Raw genomic sequence first — 25938 nt, 5'->3', positions numbered from 1 at the left:
TATTTATGGTGCTTGGGAGCGGGCTACGATTTGGTGCCTTTTGGTTTGGGTGGGTTCAGTTTGGTCTATCCTATAGTTACCTTAATAACAGATGTCTCCACTCTGGAGGGAGGGCTCTGCACTTGTGCTGCTGCTGCCATGTTGGCGATGGTGCTGAGGTGGTTCATTTGGCTCATTGCCATCGTGACGGAGGCTGGAGGTAGGCTCACGGGAATCAGCGGGTGGGGCATCATCATAAAAGGAAGCTCCAACCCTGTTGGGGAGAGAAACAGAAAAATACGTTTATGTATATTTTCTTAAGCACTGTCTTCTTTTTCTCCTGATGGACAATTTTCAAGTGACAGGTGACAAGATGGTTCACATTGCAGGAAAAAGCAGCTCTAAGTCAGTTCTCTTCTGGGAGATGCAGGGGTGAATCACTAGCAACCATGGAGGGTTTCTAGCCACAAGGAGAGGCTATTAGACCTCTTAGTTTGTTCATATCTGTGTAATGTATGATATCATTGCTAAGCCATGGCTATTTATTATAGTTTTTGATATCTGCTGTAAGGTGCCTTAGAAATGCGTCATTATGCCACTGATGCACAGGTTAGCAGTTATTTTAAGTATCAATTTTATTGCATATGTATTTGTTCTTTACTGTCTTCACTTCCCCTGCTTAATACTCTAAAGGAAGTATTCCAGTATTCCGCACATCCTTGATTTTTTTTCATTGCCTATTTATAGAAACACAAAAAAAAAAAGACAGGGACGAGAAAACTGCTGATGTTAGTGCTTAAAGATGTCAACCCGTACCATTTGGCAGAAGGTGGTTCTGTTGAAGAGGGTTGAGAGGATGGCTAACTGGAACATTATGCTGTCCAGGCAAGCTGGGGTGGTTAACAGAGGCCTGTGATCCTTGGGTGGGGGGAGACTGAAGTTTTTCTTTATCCCAAGAACCATCACTGCTGCCTGCGGGGAATGAATATATATTATTCGGATGAATGAAGACTCCAAATTTTCAATTTCTGAATTTGGAAGCAAGGTCAGCATTCTAACCTTTTCTTCAAGTGGAAATTTATTTTTTAATTTTATTTTTAATATGTGGGTTGGGGAAAGGACTTTAGGGTTGGGGGTTTTTTCCACCCTCTGAAAAAGGAATGTAAGAATGACTTTTTTAAAGTAAGAGGTAGCACAAACTTAAAGTATTAGAGTTGTGCTCATTCACATGAAGTTTGTGTTTTGTGTATATTGTACATACACTTTTCTCATACTTAGAAAATAAAACTATATACGGCACTTTTTAATGTGAGAAAATATTTTTGCCTGTAAAATGCCTAACAAAAAATATGTCCTGTTATGCCAATTAAAATTTAAAGTACAGTTGTGTTGTGTCCTGTATTTGTGAATAAATAAACATTCTTTGAAGTAATTAAAAAATTAACTTTTTGAGGGTACCAATATGCATGCATATATGCTTTCCTGATGATTTTATTATGCATATTCAATTTTTATTTCATATTATTAATAAAAATGTGAGGGATTACATTGATTCTTGCAGTCTTCTGGTAGTGGAACAGACTAACAGCAAAGAAGAATGGGGATAAACAAGTACTGAGATAAGAAATAACTCATTTCTTTGAGAAACACCCTTTTTCACTATTGCAGACTTCTTCATAAAAAATAACCATAGAGTTAAATAAGATACAACTAAAGGACAATACACTCTGTATAAAGGACAATTAATATCTCATTATTAATTTCTATATTTATATGCAATGAAAAGGTTAAGATCTTCCAACCTGACAAACTGTATTACTCAGTGTGTACTTATATATAATGCTGAGATTGAGTGCATGTATGTTTATGCATACACAATAATCTATACACTCACTGTATGAGTTTATTTATCATACACAATCAATAAACAATGTTGAATATATTAATAAATATGGATATATGCATGCATTCTCAGCAGTATTAATATACCCATCAGCAATATATGATTGCTTCCTTTTTCAAGTAGAGCACAATTTCAACCTCCTGACTTTGAAAATGTCTACTATTTTCATGGGAGCATGTCTTGATAGGGACTTCAGGATGATATAAGTCAAGATGCATTTGATCTATGTTCAGTTTCTATTTAGCATTATGGATTATAGCAAAGTACATATTTCTAAATGTTTTTCTACATACATCCTACTCATTAATGAACAACAGAGCCTGAAAAACAACAGGAATGACACCACCTCCTTCTTACTTCAGTAGAAAGGGGATAAGCCTATTCGTCTTGACATATTTTAACGTTGTTTTCATTGGGTGACAAAAGCACAGAAGTTGGTAGAATTCCAATTTAATTTATCTAGATCTATTAAAAACCTGATTGTAAAAGCTGTACAACATTTTTATAATGAAAAATACTCCATTATTGCCATGATTTTCTTTCCCTAGTTACTTCAGGAAGACAGTTAGGGCTCAATATAAATTCTAACTCATTAGCTCAATACTGTTTCAATCCCAGTGTAAATTGTTCAGAAGTAGGTAATGAAAATTCAGTCCAAAGTCTCCCGCAATGAAACATAGCAATTTTATGAAACAATGAAAAGAATCAATTATACGAGATACTTTTATTATTTTACAAGAAATTTTCATAACCTTTATGCAGTGAACATACTTGAGATGGTAAATGCATGATTCCAATCTCATGACCTCTGACAAATGAACATGTTTTCTTGTATTTTGAGAACTAAGACACTCTCACAAAGACTTAACACACATTTAAATACATAGTAAAAAGTGAAATCTTATCTGGAAAATTTTTTTTTTCCCCTTTTAATTTCATATTCTCTAATTTTCTGCTCTTTACCACTGCAATGTACGTATTTCACTCCCTATCATCCAAGCCTACCCCACCCTCTTGTTTTGCTTAATCCTTTTGAAGAGTTTACAGCAATCCATTGCAGCACTCCAGCTGTGGAAGGCATCCCACCATGTCTTCGTGCTGGCAACTCTGCCACAGTTTTCTGCTGCACAATGGCTTCCAGCTCTTCCTGTTTGGTGGCCATGCTATGCACGTTGCTCTAGATGCATTTCAGCTGGCCTATTGATCCCACCACCTTTTTGGGGGAGACAAGTAACTCGTACATGACTATTCTTAGGTACTTCTGCAATTTCTAACACGTCAATAACCCACTTTGCAGTCTTTGCCATCACATGGCTCTCCATCCTCTATCTCCAGTGAGATGGCAGAACAAAGGACCTTGCTAAAACACCGTCCTTCAAAAACTGCTGTGCATCATCCAGACATCTCTAATGAGCTTGATTTTATCCCTTTCCCCCTTTAAATCTAGGTTAAAGCTCTTTCAATGAGCCCTACTAACTCCTGTTTCCCCTTTGAGCCAGGTGTAGCATCTCTTATATATATGAGGAATACAAATAATACATAAATATATATTAGTAATTATATGAATATTTGTTAACATTATAAGGAGGATGTTTGCATTTTATACTGCTGCTGAATTGTCAGTAATGAGATATTTTATTTTCCCTATTTTTATCAGCAAGATCTTCTACACTACAGTTAATTTCATGTTGCATGCTGATGTTCAATATGGAGATGGAGTCAATTCTTCTGTGACCCTTCATAACCTGGTCACAGAATTTTGCAAGGTCAGTTATAGTTTGCCAATTATGGCTGTGCTTATGTGGCTCTAAGAAATTAGAGCTTCTCTAAATCAGTACTCTTTTCTGCCTCAAAATTACAGTGTCTGCTGTTTTAGCATGATATTGAACCCAATAATAATTTTGGAAGAGAGAAGACAAGTTTCAGAAAGTCAAAGTATCAAGGCTAGCATTTAGCAACAGTGTCCTTAATACTTGTAGTCTGGAATCATCTGTTAAGATCTGCTTATATGGAAAATGATTTCTAGGCAGAATCCAATCCGTAACATTAGAAACCACTTTCAAACTTCCGACTGTCGAGCTCCTGAACACTTTAAGTGAACAGACACAGATACAAAAAGTCTTGGACATTCACTGTGTTTTTCTTATGCTCATTAAACAGAATACTTTTCCTCTTAGAGGAAACAGTTATTTTCATTAATGTCAAAGCAAAACAAGTGTTATTCTTTAGACACTATTCATTGTCTGCACAACAAAGTGAAAGCTACCAGTTCTGTCACTTTTTACATTTGGTTTTGATTTGATGCATACAGTGGTTTCAAAGAGTATTAAAAATCTGTTGCTATCTTCCTCTTCACTTGTTGCCCTGCTGGAGGCTTATGTTTTTCCAGTTTCCATCAGTGGTTGTCAACTCTTTGTAATAGGATTAAAAGCTTGGACACCTGATATCCCTGGGTGCTGCAGTTCACCCTCATAAAAGCTGTTTGCTTTAAATTGAGAGAAAATCAGTTTTTAGTGGCATAATTAATTAAATTATGCAAAGTGTTCCAGATTCAGCATAACACTTTCTGAAGCCGCAATTGGAAGCTCTACATTGCATTCAAACAGCATTTCAATTGACGCTGCACTAGGCTGACCATAGAGTACTATTTTCAAGGCTTTCAAGCACAAGGGATCCAATTTTGAAATGCAAATGCTTACTGTTGAGTGCTCAAACCCCATACATGTGTACTTGAATAGGCAATTTAGTAGCCAACTACATATTTCATATATGATAGTGCTAATACAGGCACTCAAAAATTTGAAATGAAGTTCCAAATATAAGTACATATGCTTAAACAACAAGCTCCGATGATCTCACATTTTCTCATGATGTACAGCTCAATGGAACAAGAATGACAATACTTTTTCACAATTTAAAAGGCATAGTACGGAATCCATTGCTTTCCTCATCACCAATATTTCAGCACATATTTTCCATAATGTGAGTTACCTTCTTCCATAATCAGCAGTTACACAACAAACCATTATTTGCACACTGAAGTGGGTCCGTAAAAGCCTGATGCCTGGATTATTTGTATTCATTAGTAGCACAATTAGGTAGCTAAGGATGATAATAATAAATTGAAACAATTCTGGACTAGAAGGTAATGCAGCCAAGAAAAAGAAAATGAAGCAGAAAACTAGTGTACAACGTCAGCCTCGCAAACAAATGCTGATCTAAACATACCAGGTTTGTTTTTATAATAATTCCTCTTATTTGCAGACTCCTTTTCCTTTTTTCATTCTGACCCCATTAGGATTCAGTTTGCTTAAATTTCTGTTTCCACAATGTGAGCTGAACAGTTTAGTTCCTGTGATAGTCAACAGGGATCCAGCCAAAAGGTTCTGGAGAGCTGTTGAGCTCACTCTGTGGGAGACAGGCCTATCTTTGGTCAGCTGAATGTGCATCTGCTGCTTCCAAAGACTACAGTGACCCTTCTCCCAGACTCAGTTCAATGGCCTAAACACACATTTGAATCATGTCTTATAGGGTTGTGAGTACCACACGACACCTGCAGGAGACCCCAAGGCTATCTGGAGGTGTAGATCAGGCAGAATACTCGAGGGTATCTAAGGTAGTAGCATAGATCTATGCCCAGGCAACCAAGCCAAACGTTTTTGATAATAGGTAGTTTTTAGAAATTGAAATTAGGCTATCTGCCAGGCCCTTGGGTCTTCCCCTTCCTTTCATGTGGAAAACTTGATATTTTATGGAATTACAGAAAAGAATTCAAGCATGTCTTTAGGCAAGTGAACCCCAGAACTGGCTCAGGAATAGTTTCAGGAACCATTATATACACAAGCAGTATCACATAGCAAAAACAAAAAAGAGTCTGACTTCCCACTAACAACTCAAACCACTTTTTTTTTTTTTGTGTGCTACTGATCTCCTTTTAGTCTCATAATCTTTCTGTTATCTTCTGTGTTTGCTGAAACAATTTGTATCTCAGCAACAATTACCAAACAAAGCATCAGTATCAGCTGTCTTGGATCATTTTTCTGAAGTGGACTATTCACGATCTAGGCTATTTATGTCCACTGGAAAATATGCATAATCAGCGTGCTAAAAATTGGTAATCTTAGCCTCCTTACAGTGAGGAAGCCATTTCATAAACTGCCCAAATCAAATACTGCTGCTTTAGTCTTTGAATGGTTATAAATTTGTGATTTGATTTCTATATAATTCAGTTTCCCAAAATCAGATGTACAATTTATCTGCAATATACGAGTGTTGTGAGACTGTATAAAGAACACATGTCTACAGATAAAGGCATTTTTTACAAGGCATTTTTATAATGTTACTGTTACATCATTAAAGGAAAGAAAACACCTTTGCCATTTTTAAACAATATCTGTCCAATATTTTTGATACTTGATTGCTACCTCTTCTGAGACCACAAAGTGATCAGGAGAGAAAGTACTGTGACATGGAAAAACAAGTTCCCCAAGCCTTCTCTGTAACCCTTTGTATTTGGCTTTACATAAGGATTTTTCTTTTCTTTTTCACCCCCTCAGAAGGTTTTGCACTTTTTGGGGGGTTTTTGGTTACAAAATCATGTTTATGCTCTTAAATAAGCCATGAGCAATGCAGGCTCTCAATTGAAAGCATTCTTAATTTTCTCTAAAATAGTAGGCTGATGGGTCTGGTATTTGTAGTTCTGCTATTATCATGACAGATTATATACATGTGCAGTAGCAAATTAAAGAAAAAAACACACACACACAAAAACTCCCTATCCTCTGATAAACATTTTCCATATATAAAGGAGAAGCCAAAAGAACCTTTGGAATTATATACTGTTTATTCTTTGCTGACAAAAGTAGCAATCTGAAAAACAGTTAATAGCCTCAATCATGTAGACTGCTTCATTCACTGTTTTAATTTTATTGCATACTTGTTTTGTGGCAACAGCAAAGAAATTATAACTGCATTTTGCACCATAATCCAAATTTGTACCCACTTTACTTTTCCTTTATTTATGTTCTGATAATAAAAACTGTAGTAGAAACTGTTAATTCCAGGAAATAAGATTGAATTCTAAATGCTGAATACCAGAGTATAGGTTTAATCATTAATCAGGAAATACTGAATTTATATAAGTTAATAAGTGAAAGCATTTTTTTACAGTTACAATAAATCCCATAGAATATAGATATTTTATAATAATCCTTCATTATTTCACAAAAAAAGATTAACACAGGAAAAGCTTTTTAAAATTCAATTTAATGAATAATGAAACTGTCCAAGACAACTGAAAGCTCAGCAACTCAGTTACAAGCTGTGTGACATTTACCTAAAAATAGATTTTCCATTTGTCTCCTTTTACTAATACCTAACTTGTGCTAATTTCATAGATAAAATCCAGTATATTTTTATGGTTATATGATCTTAAAAGATAACAACGAGATTTCAGATAAGCAAAAATAAATTTGTGACATCATCAAGAAACAAATAATAAGATGTGTTGTATGCACTGTGTTCAAGAAAATAAAAACTGGTTTCACCTGGTTAAATAAGTTAACTTCAGACCAGAAAGCTGGAAGTACAGCTAGTCCCTTGAGGCAGAGTTTTTAAATATAAAGACTAATGATCTATCAGAAGTCAACCAAAAATCACTAAAAACTACATTTCCCTTCTTTCTCAACACAATAAACATCACAAAATATTTTGCAATTTGCAAAGTGTTTGTAAAAAAATTGCCCATTCAATAGATAATTAATATATTACTATATGTAGTCATTGCATGCAATTGTGGATATGAATATTTTCTGTATGCTTAAGGAATAAGTAAGAGTGCCTGGCTGAGTAGTCTATAAGAATATGTTTAGAACATTTTCTGAAAAATATGGGTTTAAGTTTTTTTAGTGTAAGATCCTGTTATTTCAGTTTGTAAAGAAAGAAATTATCCTCATTTGATTTGTTGCTCTGTATAATCAGTATAACAGTATAATAGGCTTCCTTTTTAGTATAGTGGAAACTAAAACAGACAGGTCCAGAAACTTGTCCAAGGTGAAAGATACAAGTTTGAGTTTCTGAGTGATTCATGCCTACGAGTAAGTGACTAAGCTTTCCTGAAAATATGGATTTGGATGGGATTTCGTGATTAATACACTGGTCTGATTCAGGCAATTCCTCAGTTGGTGTGGACCCTGATTTTTGATCCTTATCACCTCTACTCTGAGTTTTTCACAGCCCCTAATTCTATATGAGCAGTGCATAGAACAAGAAATGCAAACCAAAGCAATATACCATGAACGTATTCAGTAACTTGTCATCCCCCTTTTCTTTCTCTTTAAAAAAAATTCTCAAAAAGTTTTGAAAAATAATAACCTAATTACTGCCCCTTTAACTCAAGAAGAAAAGTTCTGCAGATTTTCAGGACATCCAAGTATGGCTGACATTTCTGGATAAAGTATAAACTAAAGAAAAACAAATACTAGAAAATCCTCAGTAAATACACTGTGGTGCAAAAATTAATTGCATAGACGAAATGCAAAAAGTGAGTATGCTAAGCTTTCTAATGTCTTGTAGTAGATAGACATAATTGTTAGCTAGTTCACACTTTGCCCCACCTGTTCCAGCTGTGTTACAATATGAAAAAATAAGAGAAGCACGATATATTGGGCTTGAAAAGAAAAATTAAAATTTAAAGTGAAATGAAAAGTGAGAAGGTCTCTCTAAAATCATGTTCAATGTATTCCAAAGAAGGTGCACCAGGGATGAAAATGAAAAGCAGGGAGGTTGACAGATTACAGGGAATCAAGTTTATTGATGACTTTTTTAAAAAAATGCTTAACTAAAGAGGAATATTTCGATTTCCATCACAAATGCTGCACAAACTCGTAACAGTACGAGTTTGGCTCTAAAAGGTTGCGCACAGAATGCCTTCTTGATCATTTTTCAGATTTTTACTCACTGAATTTTTTTAGTAGTTTTCTTAGGGAGGCAGGGTAAATTATCAAAAATCAGTCCTTATTAATCAACAGATTAATATCCAGTCTTAAGCAAAGTTGATTGCAAGGTCTCATAGCAATTATAATCATCCCTATGCTCTCTGGGAAAACAAATGCAAGCTGGCTGCATGAAACCCCACCAGCTGCAGCAAGTCTCAGGCACTCTCCAGAGCACATGGCTGTGCTTCCCATTCAGGGAAAAGGAGACTTATGTTTGCCCATATATTGGCTTGATGAGCAGCATGGGGCTGGACAGAGTTTTCCAAATAGACGCTGTGTCTCCTCCACTCTAGAAAACTGCTGTGGAAATGCCAGAAGGCTGCACAAGCTCTGAGGGTCACAGAGCCTCCTTTGGGAAGCTCCCCAAAGGAGAGCTTTCCCCCTCCTTTGGGAAGCAGGTGCTAACTCTAAGCTTTGTGAGGAATTGTCTTACTTTTGAGTTGCCTGCACAGCTTTGATTTAGCTCTCTCATGACCATTCCGATAATAGTCCTTAATTTTTAGGTCTTATATATTCCTTATGCAAATTTGCAGCATGTAATAGGCCCAGGTCTCAAAGAAATCCAGTGATGATGATGATTATTATTACTATTATTATTATTGTCATCATCATCATTAAAAAATTCATTTTTCTAGCTTTTAGGTGCACAACTTCACTACTTCAATGTTATTTGAATACACATGTATGTATCTGTGTGCACATCTCTACCTTTATGTCACACACACACATAAACAAAATGTGTAAATACGTAAGTGGTACAACAAATTGTGAATTAAGAGTTTTACTAAAAATATCTTCTTTTCACATGCTTGGATTTGTAAATGGAGCATATTCTCCCACCAGTTCAAAATCTAGTACATTCAACCTAGCAAACAAATTCATAATGTGCTTCCTTCAATCAAGAATAAAGCATACGTTATCTTGTGTTCGGCGTGGAGTGAGAATCACTATTACATCTCAGCTGTTATTCAGCACTTCATTATGCTGCAGTAACTGTGTTGTACACTTAAGCCTTTACGTTTTTTTCTATAGGTCCATGTCCCAAGACAGATGACCGTACCATTTTGTTACTTAAAGGAGGAAATCTTACCTAAGAGTTTATGGATCCTGAGTGAGTTCAGGACTGCTGAAACTGCTTCTGCACTTGATTTATTGTTTTCTCAGGATGACAAAGAAAAAGTTACAAGTAGTATGACTAGTAATAACAGTAGTAGTAATAATATGTGACAGAGCAGGTGGACACTCCTGGCCCCAAAGGGCTCATAGTGTGAAAATACAGAAAGAAACAAGTAAATATACACAGACAATAGGCTACAAGGAATTTTCCTCAGTAAGAAAGATCTACACATAATTGAATATTTGTTTTAATTGCTTCCCACAATTGGTTTTGTGATCCAAAAAGGATCATTTTCTCTGTGAGATTTAGTCTACCACCATTCCCTACTTATGTACTGATACCCTACTCTACCCAGAACTGCTGCTGGTTTTTCTGACTGAAGCCTTACAAAAATGATCAAAGGTAAAATCTACACACAAAGGCAGCTAAAAGTATGAAATTGGATTAAGACGGTAGGAATGTGAAAATGATACATCTTAACCAGCAAATTTTTCAAATATTTCGTTGGACTTTTGTGACTGGGGGAGGAGGGGGAAGGAGGGTGTTACTACTTTCTAATTAATTTTGGTGGGTTTATTTCCTTTTTAAAATTAAAAGAAACCACTATCCTAAAATTATTTAACACAAAAGATTTATTTACTTTAAAAGACCACTGTTATCTATAACCATTTCTAGTGGCAAAAATTTTCACCTACTGTGGAAGAGACAAAGGTGTGAAGCCAGTGTTTGACAAAAAAGTCTATTGTCATTAAATGAAAGCATGTTATAATAGTTTATTCAATATTGGCTTTACAGTTGCATCTTTCTTTTTTTTTTTGATAATTTATTCAATATTGGCTTTACAGTTGTGTAATTTTTTTTTCTATAGTAGTTCTAGGACAAGGAAGTTCACCTAAGCTATTATACCAAGATTTAGTACTCTGAACTTTACCAAGCCCACATGAATCTTATTCATTGTAGTCATTCCTGTATCTTATATCAAACTGATTTCTGAAGAATGCACATGCCTTTTAAGTGTACTTTAAACAATATCTTTAACTGTGTCTAGACAAAATTCCTAGCAAGGTATTTACATCCAGATCTCATTTAGTAAAAATCAGAATGTTGCACTCCTTTAATGGTCAGAAAAAGACATAAACACACATCTTACTATATTTCCTAGCTCCATCAATCTTTATTCATGGTCAATAATTCATCTGATCAGAGATCAGGGGAGTTACATAATAGGAGAGACAACAGGTAGCCAAAAAGCACTTTTTTCTTCACCCTGCCTTGTCTCAATTAGTGATAATGTTCTCCAGGTCAGAACTATGGGTACAGTTTTGAGAAAGGCAACGTCTGTTCCCAAGTCTCATGCTTTCTGAAAAAGTTTTGACTTGTGTATAACTGATGGTTATTATGTAATAACAAGGCAGGCTAGATGCCTTCTCAGCAACTTGTGTTCAGTCCTCTGCACACCCAATGGTTAAAGATGTTTCTTTGTGTTAAGTCCCTCAGACTTAAACCCTACAAACAAGATGATACATTAGCAACTCACATGGATCAGCTCAGTATAGAATGAAAGAATCATGATAGAATTATTTGGATTGGAAGGAACCTTAAAGATCATGTAGTTCTACCCCCTTGCCATGCTTGAGGGGGTTGTATCAGCTATTTGTAGGTTATCAATCATCCTAAGTTTCCCAAAACAAATACATGTCAGATGGAGATCTGGATTCCACTATGGCGGCCAAGAACCTGAAAGTTGCTTGAAATTTTTCTGCTACTGGATCTAGCAATATGTTTTATGCTGCTTAATTAAAACAAAGACACAAAAGCAAACAAACAAATGTTAATTTTGCATTAAAAACTATTTAGGCTTAGACCTTGAACTAAAATATTGGACAAGGGCCTAAAGTTTTTCAGATGCTTCAGGAAAAATTATGCAAACATTTTTTTCAAATTCTAAGTTTTTTATTCTGAATTAAGATTTTTGTTTCTTTAAAATGCAAGTGAACATTTTTTCAGAAGTCTTTGTTTTTCCCAACAATCTCTCTAGTGTACAGTCAATATAGACCTCCAACAAAAATTAAAAGCTGAATTTCTCATTTTTAAATCATCAAGACATGAATGCACACACAAATTGCTAACAGGTAACAATTATTTCAGAAATTAAATCCTAGAATTCAAATTTGGCCTAGAGGCCATAAGAAGTTAGAGTTGTATTCCTAGAAACAGAGTTACAAGTAGAAGCACCTGACACTTGGCATACACATTTGGCATGCAGCTTATATGCCCCACAAGATATAGAATACATAATTCCACAATTATATTCTAAAACAGGAAAACATCTACAAATAATTTTAAGATATCTTTCCCTTTAAAAGATTAAGACTGAAATCCTGTTTTCATTTAAGTCAGTGAAACTTGATAAAGGCCAAAATTTCATTCTAGTTGCTTTGATGTACCAATCTGGGCACAGCTGACTGCAAAGATACAAGTCCTAATTCAAAGCAATGCCTAGGCACGTTAGCTCAAAGGATGTACAAATGCTAAAACCTGGCTACAAAGTTGATTATCTTGTGGTTAATCTTTCAAGGGATAAAATGTGTTACTTAAATGTGAGATATATGATAACTGAATATTTGTCCTGTAAAGTGATTCATTAAAAAAGAAAATTTAAATATCAAGACTACCCTTAGTTTCCACAGGGATTTCTGTGCAGTCCTCAGGATTGACACTGTGTTAAGGTATTAGTACAATTTTTCAAGCAGATTAGTCTGAACATAACGCTTTGAAAAATTTAAAAAAGAGAACAGATAGCAAATGTCACTTCTTTAGTAGCTACAAAATGCAAACTCCAAGTGTTTTAACCTAATGAATAAATGAGTTTGTCCTTTATGTATAAAATATAGTTAGTGTTTGTTGCACAAGTTTTTTAATAATAGATGAATTTTAGGTTTGCTTCAACATATTCAATACAGTGTGATTAATTTGGTTTTTCAAAAATGCAAACTAGACATTACTATATTACTCTGCAAAATGCACAGCTTGCAACATTATTGTCTCTGTGGGATCTTAAATTGAATTGTAAAATGTGTCTTATTTCCAGTTTGATTTATGTAAGAAATTTCAGTGGATAATGCCTTTTTTGAAGTTTCAGTGCTTTCTCCAAAGAAAAAATACATAACTAAAAATCATGACATAGCTTATTATAAATCACAGCAAAGTTTTCTCCTTACTTAATGTTTCACTTAAAAATCATATACTGATGCTACATATTAGATTCAATTCAGTGAATTAACTTTTTTTTTGAAGCTTCCTATTATGACAGATTATATAACGCATTTTTGACATGTTCTATGATTTTATTGCGATATTCTAAGTAATTACCAAATCTCTTTTTCTCTAAAAAAGCTTTCCTGTGCCCTGAGAATTAATCTATGATACCATTTAACTTGGCTTTTTGAAGTAAATATCACTAGATAAAAAGCCAGCTGGTTCTGAATAATGGGATACTTGAATGAATGTATTAGTGTTTGAAAATGAGAGTACAAATCTTTTAAAAAGATTAATTTCCATAAGAAAGATAGCTCACAGATCTACAAAAGAATAAATTCAAAACATAATAAACTGGCAGAAAGAGAGGTAGATTAAAGTAAAGGCAGCAGCACCTTGTTATTGCAGCTGTTGTATAGCAGTGATTCTGTATCAATTACAACATTTGCTAAGTATGGGCAGCCTCTTCAAAGGCTTCAGTATAAAGCTTGAACCCGGAATACACAGTACGCCCTATGTAATAACTTGAGTGATTAATTTTTTTTTCTTAACAGGACATAACTTTTGTTCCTAACAATTGAGTCTCTGGGAAGTGTTACAAAGACGCTTCTGACTTTAATAGGAATAGCTAACATCAGTTTTGTTTTTTTTATTAAAGATTTGGATATGAATTTATCTTTATCATGGAAAAGAGCTTGGCTTTATCACCACACACAAATGCTGACATCAGCATGTAAGCTGACTTTTGTTGTCCTATGGACTTTATTTTCAATATCCTGTTTCAAAATATGTTTCCTTGAATGGGTCTAGGATTCTGTGCACACAATTGCTTTGGCTAAATATTAATGAAAAAAAGTTTGCTGATGCCACTAAATACTGCAGGTTTGCATAAACAAATGCTGAGCCTCAAAGATTTAAATCATACTGGGACAAACTTTGAAGTACATGGGGGGCATTTGTTTTTTGATGATGGGATTAATCTAGTTTCCGTCAGACCCACATCAAGTTTTTCACTGGTACAGTGGAAGCCAGTTTGCTCTTAGCAACCTGTTCTGGGCAATCTAGGGATTTGGTCCAGAAACAGTTCCTCAAATGATGCTGTAAAGCACTGTCTTAGTGAAGTGCAGGGAGCTACATCTGCCAAATCCAATGAACAAACAGCAAGGCTTTCTTCTATGGTAACAGATATCAAGTGCTGAAAATGCTAGCACAGGCACTTAGGCAACAGGAGTTAAATGTTCCAAAATAACGTTCTTTTCTTGCGAAACTGCTGGAGAGCAGGTTTCCCAAACCTGAGTGTCTGGGCCACACCAGTGCAGCTGCAGGACACTAGCATGTTTCGAAGCAATTCCAATAAGCATTTGAAACACAATTGCAGAATTTTCTATCTCAGTCAGACACAGATGGATTTTCAAGTGATCAGACCAAGGTATTCTAGGGTCATCTTAATGACAAAATTTAATTCCTTCCTCCAAAGATTAGAAGTATTAAAACTAAAAGGAAATATTTGAATACTGAAAGATATTTCTGTTTCTATCCTGACTTGTTCTCTGTGGAAGCTGAATTGTTGTTGCTGTTGAAACCTAGAACAATGAATAACAGCCTGAGGGCAGACTCTCAGATAGTTTTGTTAAAAAGTTTAAATTAAAATTTTACAAAATTATAACAGTGATTACTGATGACACAGTCTATACCTCAACTGTACTATGTACAAAAACTTGCATAATCCTTATATACACATTTAAAAGACAAATTTCAACATACTTTTTAAATGCATCCTAACAGAAAAGTTACAAGGAATGCTGCAATTTAAATGACATTTGTAACGTAAAAGTTGCAAAAATACTCAGAACTGGACCAAAATACCTAATCCTGAACTTCCACTTTGTTCTGGTATTTTTTCAGTTCAATTCAGTATATTTTGGCGTATATCTTGTCTGATATGTTTATGGATTTCTTAGATATATAATACACATTTTTATATATGTGCATACTTTCTAGATCTCTGTAAAACATTTCTAATTTCATTGCTTTCAAATTACCATATTTCAAAATTTCTTTTGCATTCCATATTTTTTAATTTTCCCATATCACTAACAAGTGAAATGAAAGCAGATCCTGAAATGGTGACATTTCACAAGGCATGACTACAATCAGACAGTGATGCAGACTACAAATGACCCACTCATATGAATACTATTCAAATTAATGGTAGCAAAATGGGAGTGAAAGCAGAAATTTGGAAAAAAGTCAGATGATCAAAGGTAATAATTAGTTAACAATTAGAGTTAATAGTTAGTCCCTGACTGTTGAGCCCAAGCAAGTGGCCATGTTTTATTACAGAACCTGTTACCCTAAACTTCAGCTATGCCAAGAGCACTGCATAGTCAGCAGAGTCCCACAAGGAACAAATTATGAAGCCATGGTGACTCACAGATTTTCTTTCAGATGCTCATCCCTCTTGTCAGTGATCATTAGAGAAATATTCTACTGAATATGCAAATACACAGGACACTTGTGTGCACTATAAATGTCAACCATAGCATGCTTTTTGAACTATACAGTTACATTGCAAGGCACAGAAACGCCTGCTGCCCTGCCACAGTATGGCAGACTTCAGTGAAAGAAGAACCAAGTCGAAAGACTAGAATTAGATCTGTGCAGCAGCTGCAATGACTCATCTCAAAGATAATACTTTCCTCCATTATTTTAATTTGCTAAGTCAAATAAACAGCCAGACTCCCTTGTACACTATGAGAACACTGCAGACCTCCACACAGGAATGAGCTTTTAGTGATTAAGAATAATTTGAACTGAGTAAATGAAAGTAAAAACAAATCAGGGAAGTATTTCAAGATTAAGGCAAACATCTATTGCAATACAACTGAAAGGACTTTAAACATTACAAATAATTCATTTTAGAATTCAGTGACATTTACTAGTCTTTGTTAAAACTGGCTGCAAAATGTTTACAGCAATTTTCTGAAAGCAACTCCAGATTCTTTTTTAATCATACTACTTTAGGAAAGCTGCTTTTAGTTAAAATACAAAAATCGTAGTTACAAGGTTTCTGCAAACATAACTGCCATTCCATTAAGGAAATGGCACAGCAAACAGTAAATAGCTGCCCCAAGGGAAATGTAAGTATTGATTTTATTACTATGTTGGTTGGGTTGTATTTGCAATTGTCAACTCTAATTTTAGGCTATGCATTAAGTATCCTCATAATAGCTTAAGGAAAAGGCAAATATTAATTAGAACATATTGATAATGTTTTTATAAGTCTTAGATTTAGTGCTTACCAAGCATACGTTTTGAAAACATACAAACCTACTTCTTGCTTGTAAACGTAGCTAATAAATGAACAGGCAGAAACTATAATTACATGGATTATATGATACTCTTTTGCATCGAGGCATCTTCTAGATGCAATTACTTTAAATTGAAGTGCAAAGACATTTCTTATTGCACATGGCTATGCCATGGCAAATAAGATTGAAGGCACTGATAAAATACAAAATTATAAATACAGAGATTGATTATGACTTTCATTCCAGCCACTGTTTTTTGATTGTCAGATTCCTATTCACCATTTAGTCTCTAAGCACAGATGCCTGCTATACACAGAAACTGCAGAATGGGTTATATTTGCACATACTAAAGGTAATTCATGTCCTCTTTCTCCTAGCCTTAATTAATTTTAAAAAGTACTTACATAAAACCAAACTTATTATACATTATCATTTGTTCCTGATAATGTCCACATGCCCTTAACTTGCAGAAGACTCATGACTCACTTTGGTACTATACTGCAAAAAGAAAGTAGCAGACAGATTAAAGTAACCAACAGAAAATAAAGGTTTAAAGTTGCTTCTTCAAAGTTGCAGAATCTTCCTATATGAAATGACATATGGTAAGTATGTGGTGATGGTAATTTCCAACAATGCAAGACTGATTGGACAATTCACAGGAAAAGGATTTCCTACCCATCTGTACTTTGCATTTCAGTTTACAGTGTGACTTGCACAAAAGGTACATTACAAGTGCCAGCTGATGTAGCTGACACTTCAGAAAATTCAATTCCTCATAAATTTCTGTATTTATGAATAAGAATAAGATGTGTTTAATATCTAAATATGTTTAGATATGTTAATGTGTTTAATATCTAAAGGTAGCTAAAACCAACTGTTTGTGCCACATAGTGTTGTCAACTCTTGCAATTGTATCACCAATCCTGATATCCTTCATACTTCTTAAAAATCTCTGCTACAAATACATGTTGATTTTAGTCTCTCAGTTTAGATTAAAGAAAAATTCATTTTTCTTGCAGTAGTGTGATGTAATATCCCAAATTAGGTGGATGTCCCTGTGACTGGGTGAGCATTACCATCTGAGGGACATCTTTCCAGGCACGACCACACTTCCAGCCCTGCCAGGGAACTCAGGCTTTTGCGTTGCAGCCGGACATTTGCCCTGGGTTTATCTAACATTGTTATGAAGCTTTGTTCAAAATCTTATGAAAGCAGATTACAAGCACATCAGTGTCAAAGTATTATTTCTCAGGCAAATGGCTTGCAACAGTTCTCTACCTATCCTAGAATCTATACATACTATACAAACATGTAACTGCTGTTTGGGGGTGTTGACAAGTTTCTCCCATTCTCTTGACAGAGGAAATAAAGACCGTACTGAATTTCTTCCTGCCCTTACCCACACCACCTGTGTGGAGCATGCATAGGGACAGATTTGCTTCATGGGATGCAGAAAGGGCATATCTTTGTGGCTCACTGTGCTCTTCTGTCATACCCAGAAAGAGCCAAGCTCACAAGGTACCACTACCACCATTCTGCTCTCCAGCAAAGCAGAGACTATTGTAGAGCTGGTCTGGGAGCTGGATAAGGAAAGGCTTTCCATATGTATCCTCTGCAGATTATACAACTTAATAGCCTCTGCAGAAGCCTGAAGGTGAATAAGCTGGGGTATGTTATGTTTGGCATGTACCAATGCATGCAGATGCATAAAAGTTCAAGGACTACATTTGTTATGTGAGTATTTATACTTTCTTTCCTCCCAGGGGACACCAAGATCTTAGTCTACTAAAGTCTAAATAACACTTAGGTGGAGAGTGCAGAGTGGATTGTTTGTGGTCACCTGATAAAAGTAAACTTCCTTATTAATACCAGTTATTAAAATCTGTGGCTGCTGATTTCATGTTATTTCATGTTACTGTTTTGTATATTATACAGATGTATCTTTGCTACCAAATACTTAAAGTAGACATAAAAATACACAAATAAAAAAAATAAACCTAAATTGCAGGGTTTATTTCATCAGTTATATATTTTCTGCCATGGTAGAGAAGGGCTTCAGCAATGTAAGTACAAAATGTCTGTAAGAAAAATCAAATGGGAACTTCTAACTGTGTAAATTGGACTGTAATGCTGGTTAAGCTATTTTTTACAGTGGATTTTATACTTCAAGCAAATGCAATGGTCTTAATATAGTAATTTCTCAATGCACATATAATAATACCCATAGTGCCAGGACAGGCACTGGAATATGGCTAAAATTGTTTATGTCAATATTATTTCAATAATGTTTTTCAAAATAAAATGCTTCTGTAAATTATGACATTATATGATTATTTGAAATTCTTATTAAAGAAATCTTGTTTCTGTTATTATTGTCTAACAAAACCACAATGTTGCATCACTTAACAGGCCTGAAAATGCAGGCAACAGAAAAAAAAAAAAACATCCCTTTGAGTACAAACCTCTTTGTGTATTAAGCAAGCAACTCATGTAACTTCATGTTTAGCAATAATAACTGTATACTGTTTCTCAAAGAAAAATCCACTGTGCCTGTTTCAATCATGCCAGATGTTATTACCAGTATTCTTGTTAAAAATTTGAATTATAGCAGGAGAAACTGTAATTTTCTTTTATTTCAGAATACGTATATATATAAGAAGAAGAGAGGTAAGCAAATGTCAGTGTTATTGGAACCAAGGGAAAAAGAAAATAAATAAAGAAATCAGCATTTTATTTTACTGAAGTAGCATTAACAAAGTCACTGACAATTTTAAACAGGGTTTATTTTTTACATACTCGGAAATAAAAGTGATTACTCTCAGAGAAATCTCTTGTGGTAATGAGGACTGCACTGTCCCTAAAAGCTTCAAATCTTCCCCTGCACACCCTGACAAAGTTCAGGGGTGATCTGCTGCTCAGAGACACATTCTATCTCTGCTAATACAACTTTCTGCCAGTACAAGACAGCGTTGATGAGACTCCTAGTTTTCTCCCGGGGAGACTGGTTTATATTCCTTGAAGCAGCTGAAATTAGAGGGAAAACTCTTCATTTTAGTGAGGAGGTTAAAGCATTCCAAAACACACACCGCTCAACTCGCAGGAATTTGGAATGTGTTGCATAAATAGCTCTAGCTGGTGACATTTTCTAAGGCTAAACAAGCTGCTCGGAAAAATGGTTTGTGCTGAGTCTTAGAATTACTAGTAAATCAAACAACGTCAGAAGTTCACTACTTGATTAACACAAGGTCCCACAAGGGAGTTTAAAAATAATACTCCCACTTTTATTTCAGCTTTTGAACTAATTACCCTGAATGTATTTGAAAATGTAGAAATCAGAAGGGTTTGATACACAAACCTTCTGAAAGAAAGTCCGAGTTTCTCTTCCGTGAACCGGTTTCTCATACCACAGATGGTAGCCCAGGAGGGGAAATGAGTTCTGCAGACTCACCACCCACCAGTAGGGGAAGGGAGGGAGCAGACACTGAGGCTAGTTTTGACCCTATCCCCCAGAATACCAAACAGAATCGCTTCAAGTCACAATTTCCTTCTTATGTTGCTCCCAGGGCAGCATGCAATTATGTACTGCAACTGGCTTAGGGCAGGCTCAGTCCACAATTAGTCCCTTGACCTTGCTGAGACTAACAGTATGAGTAAGGTGAGCATGATATAGCTCTCTCTCAAAATTCTCAATTATTTTATGCAACTAATGTAATAGTAATTTCCCTGCATCTTAAAGAAATTGCTCCCTATCATAAAGACAGCCTTGCCTATAAACTCAACTAAAAGGTCAAAATGATAGTTTTAATTCAAAGTTTCCATAGCTTTCTCGATAAAATGAGTATGAATATAGATTGTCGCTTTATTTCCACTTTCCATTAAAAAGCATAGGATTTTCTTCTACTTTCTGTAATAGGTTTATTAGTTATAGCTCTATTACAACAATACTCAAGGAAGTTCCATTCATATCATAGACAATTATCTGTGATAAAGCTCATGGCAGAAACTGTAGATGGAATAAATGCTGACATGGGTACATTAATGCACATGCCACTCACATTGTGTCAGGTACAGCTACCCCTTAGGTTTGAAGATACAAATGCTCCTTTCAGCACTTTGGCATATCTCAAGTAATTAGAAGCCATCTGCTGAAATCTTCTACATTCAATCTCAAACAGCCATCTTGAAATGGTTTGGGCTTTATGTCATGCTGGAGGGCATACCTTTCCCTCCCTCCATGCTCAGGCTGAAAAAGGCCTCAGACAGTGAGTAAGAATGAGATCATGCAGAGAAAAAACACTGCCAGGAGTCTGACCTAGGCTGTCCAGTTAATTGTCAGTGAGTTAAAACAATGCAAACTCATTAAACAAACAAATACAAATCCAAACTTCTAAATTAAAGATGAAATGTGGGTCAGTTTGTGACCCAATCATTAATTAAATAATCCATAATAGCCAATTAAAATAAGAATATCAGGAAGAACTGAGGCAGGAAGGGATGGCTCAGTTAACCACAAAGCGAGCAGAATGTGTTTCTTCTCATCTTGTAGCCAAGATGCAACATACATCTGTGGCATGCAAGTAATGGGCACAGAAGCTGGTATCCATGGTTGCAGAGAAAGACTTTTCAGGGCAACATTAAAATACCACAGCAAACAGAACCCCATGAAAAGTCACTATTTTTATCTTCCACTCCGAGAAGCCTCTTGAGTGGGGTTGCAACCTTTCTGTAACACCTGCCTTACACACACAGTGGAGAAAAAATGATTATACCTTACATCTAAAAGGTCACTTAATGAGACACATAAAGAATAAAACATGCCACAGTATACACTTTGAATGATTACTGAATTCTAAACCTATCATGAACATGTGATCACTGCTCAGTGGTATTTGCTGCAAGATGTATACGATACGATACAGTGAGGGAGTTACCATGGAATAATAGCATACAATAAATAATAAATGGAGAAAACACCCAATCATAAAGTTGAAGAACATTTCTGAGTGCACAATATTAATGGAGATCAAAAAGGCAACTAACCCACGTGTAATACATGAGTAATGAGAAGTAACCTCCAGAACTTCCATGTAAATCAGTTAGTTATATAGCACGCTGGGTCAAGGTTTAGTGAAGCAACTTCTCAAAACCATAAAAATCACATATTGGAACAGCTGACTCTACAGCATGTATGATGAGAAGATAGTTTTTAGTAATCCTGATTAATTAAAGGTGTTGCTATGTCCAGTGACTATACTTGGCTTATCAAGAGCAGTCAGAGCACTATAATTCAGACAATTCTCACAAGACAGGTGTCATAGTGTGGCCCTAAAAAAGCAGATTATAAAGTCCCTGAATCTACTTCATTTCAGAGGACAAAGCTAGTCATGAAACTCTCATTAAGTCTAGATTCCTTTCCACATCATCTCTGCTACGCTGAGGACAACACTGAAAAGTGGAGTCAAAGCACAAGTATGCTTGAGAACCTGATCTCCCACACAGCTTCAATTAAGAATGTAAGCATGTATACTGGCAAATATGAACCCACAAGTTATTTAGCATAATCTAAAATGAAAATATACAAGACTATGCCAGCTATTTTTTAGTTAAAATAAAGCAAATTTATCAGTTATGGATAATGAAAGAGTACAATACAGCACAAATGCTCTTTCGCAACTCCACATAGAAATTTTGTATATGGTTTTGAAGGCATATTGCTCAGAAATATAGAATTTTATAAAAAAAAATTGGGGGATTTTGCAAATGGCTATTGCCTGAAATTAACTTTTTACAAGAGAGCTTATGATTGCAAAAAACTCTACCAAGTTTTCAAAATTTAACAGTTATCTAAACATCCTTAGTCTATGCAGCTTTACACTAATATCCTTGAGTATAAATCCTGCAAGCACATTAATCTTCACCTGTTCAGCACAGGTTCCTGAACTACACAGAACCCTGCAACAAGTGCACTTTTCCTTATTCAAATCACTGCAGTCATACCCTAACAATGCTCATGGCATAATTATTTTTGGCTGATGAACCAGCAAAACTCACCTATCTATTAATCAATTAGTATGTCAGATTGAAGCTGTATTGCAATACTTTTTCATAAAGTCAGTAATATATCTATCTTTCCTTGACAGAACAATTAATCACATGTTAAAGGTGATTCCTGCACATTGGGCAAATTTCTGCTTCTGACCACAGAAGCATCCAATTGAGCCCTGGCTGAATCTCCCCCAGCTCATCCCATCTCTACATGGGAAGGGATCCCACCTCTACATGCTTACATAAATAGCTTTTCCCCATTAATAAAGGCCTAGAAAAATCATTTAGAAAGTGAGAAATCTAAAGACACTCAGAGGGTGAACAGAGAAGCCAGAGGTGTTAAACCTTTTCCATAACCTCCCTTATGCAAAACAGCCAACAACAGGAGCTGCTGAGCTGAAGCTTGCCAGCTGCAGAATACTAAAAGCCAGGAACCTCAGGAGACATCCCTTCAAAAGGCAAACAGGGTTCACTGCTAGGCAGTATTATTCAAAGACCCGGAAAAAAAGCACAAACATAAACTCAGTGCCTCTAGAACTTGGTCAGTAGCTGCAACCACAAAATAGGAAAAGCTACATATCTACTAAAATTGCCTCAACTATGAAGTTCTGTAATTAAAAGTAAAATCAAATAGAGAAATGAGGAGCAGATGTTGGTTTTATTTCTGTATGTTGACTTTATAAAGGAAACATTTCCCCATTCCCCTCCCCCAAGACATCCTTTTCTTTCATTTATGTGCTATGATTCCTATTATTTTCTCTTCCCACTAAACAACTGTAACCTTCATCAGTACAATGAAGCCATTTATGTCTAAATTCTTGTTGCTCTTGGGATTTTGCTTTATGTGTTTTGTAATTGTTGTAGTTGATTTATAACTTTTATGTCTCTGATGTAAAATGAAAGCAGAATACAATCTTTTTTACTCTACTCTGATTAACACCTGTAAGAACACAAGAGATATACAAAAATAATTTTTTTTTTTTTATAAAAGAACTCCTTCTCTAATTACTTTGTTTTAGAAAGCTACTGAAGACCTCCCCTGATAGGAATTTAACCAGCACTCAGTTGGTGCTTTATTGTCTCTTGAACAAAATGATTTATTGTTTGTAGTCTGAAAGCAAAAAAGGAGGAAAATTACATTTTCTTGTACCAGTAACCTTATTACTTGTTCTATACTATTCTTTGAAGATTACAATAACCAGTATTATAATGGTACCAGAAATAGTTAACTCTAACAAAGCTGATTACACAAAAGCAGTGACAACTGAGATCACTGTACCTCATGATGATTTAACTTTAGATGTTAAATCTTATGTTTCTTACCTCAGAATGACCTGCTATAACACTCAAATTTCAATTTATCTCCTACCTTAGAGTCTGAACATAACCGATTTTTTAAAAATTCTTTTTAAGGTTTCAAATAAAGAAAATTTAATTAAGTAGGAACAGGCAAAAAAAAAAATACAAGAGAAATTGTCAAGAAGAGGAAGTCAGAAATCCTTTATGTGAGTCTAAACTATGAATAGCAAACTAATTTTAAGATGATTTCTGTATCAGTGAGAATTGAATGAGTTTTTAGCACACTGATTAAAAAGTCTAAGTTCTTACTACTTATGGAAGAAGTTTTATAAGTGGGCAAAAGAGATTTGGACCAAGCTGTATACCTAAACCCAGATGTACAAGATATATATATATATGCACATACGCAGCAGATGAAAAGTTGGAAATTCAAAATCCCTTTGTCAGAAAATAGGTCATTATAAGACTGATGGTGTTGTGAGTGCAGGAAGTTGTTTATCTTCCAAACTTCCAACTACAGCTCTTTACGCACATTTTTCAGCAATTCCATGGAATTTAGATTCAGTATTAGCAGAACATACTCTAACACACCCCATGAAGTTCCACAAGAACATTTTTGTGAAGTTGGCAGAATCTGGGGAACTATGTAACAATGGGATTTGTTTTGATTTGGATGAGGCCATTAGAAAACTACTGATACTCCATGAGAAAAGAGACAAAGTAGAAAAACACATCCCATTCTTAAAAGAGATGTTTGTTGGTACAAACTCAGGATGACGCGCATTATGGAGAGAACATGGCCAGACATGAGTATTTCTGGAAAATTCCTGGTGGTTATAACCACAATGATTTATCTTCTTTCTCTTCATAAACTAATTCTATTTAGACAAGGCTGAGAAAAATTTCTAAAATAACTTTAAAACAGATAAGACATCACCAAATTGTATAATTATTTAAATATTGATTAGTTGTAGCACCAATCACATTACTATTTCTGGACGTTATAGAAAGGAGAATCTTTTAAAGGATCATTAATAGAAGTGCAAATTAAGGCAAAGAAGAAATTCTGAAATCCTTTCACTGTCTTATTAGTGTCACTATTTGCTCCCTAAGACAAGGGAACTGCGTTGCATGTGGCACTGCAAGCTCTGGAGGTCTATTCTGTCACCCGCTGTCATTTCAGGTGCCCTGATGTGGTGTCTGATGTGTCCCCACAGGGCTCACAAGTATGACAGAGCACCTACTGCATATGATCTACTTCCATTCAGGAGTGGAAGCTGGAGGCCAAGTGGGATGCCTGAAGGCATTCCAAATGGTACAAGGTACCTGTACTGAATCAAGTTGCTGATGTCTTTCTTGCTGGAAGTAGTTTCATAATGGAGAATTGTCAGAGAGTAGGAAACTCTGTAGCAAGCTGCACAATGCTCACCCAAAAAGCCTACATGGAATATTTCTCTCTTGCAATCCTTAGAGAATCTTCATTGCATTGTCCAGAAAAGTGTGATTTATACACTGCAATCTTGAGCTAATAATAAAAAAAAAAAAAAAAAAAAAAAAAAAAAAAAAAAAAAAAATCATACCCTAGTCTGAGAGTGCTTGCTCATTTAAACTTACACATAATTTAGGACTTTTAAATCCATATAACCTAGAATAATGTTTCTATTTTTAAAACCCCTTTCCTTTTAGCAAAACTAGGTGGAATTAAACAAGAAAATCACATACTTCAGATGTGAGAAACTGAAGTATACTCAAGTATAATTTTAACAATGTTATGTCCTATAATGAGTTGACCTTCTATTCTCCTTAACCCTTTTTTCGATCAAAGCCACCTACACCCACTTTCCCTTCTGTTTCTCTAATCTGCAATTATTTATGTTTTCTTCATGCTGCTCTATCCACCATGGGAGCAAAATTGTATTTGGTGAAATATAGAGCTAATTATACCATGAACCCAGCAACAAAAAGACAGAGCAGATGTTACTTCAGACGTGCTCACAGTTCCTACGCTTATAGCACACATAGTAAAGGACT

The 25938-nt window shown here is 35.3% G+C and overlaps 1 protein-coding gene across 1 annotated transcript in view; it reads right to left on the bottom strand.

The window, feature by feature from the left end:
• DACH1 (dachshund family transcription factor 1) overlaps nt 1–25938 on the bottom strand; it is a 356631-nt gene that overhangs the window by 116829 nt on the left and 213864 nt on the right. Inside the window, exons 4-5 of the mRNA XM_053936033.1 lie at nt 796–951; nt 81–253 (exon numbers count right to left, since the gene is read on the bottom strand). Of these exons, the coding sequence (XP_053792008.1) occupies nt 81–253; nt 796–951 (329 nt within the window). The remainder of the gene's footprint in view (nt 1–80; nt 254–795; nt 952–25938) is intronic.

Source organism: Vidua chalybeata, chromosome 2, assembly GCF_026979565.1.
Source record: "Vidua chalybeata isolate OUT-0048 chromosome 2, bVidCha1 merged haplotype, whole genome shotgun sequence".
NCBI lineage: Eukaryota > Metazoa > Chordata > Aves > Passeriformes > Viduidae > Vidua > Vidua chalybeata.
This window is presented reverse-complemented; position numbering and strand designations above follow the sequence as displayed.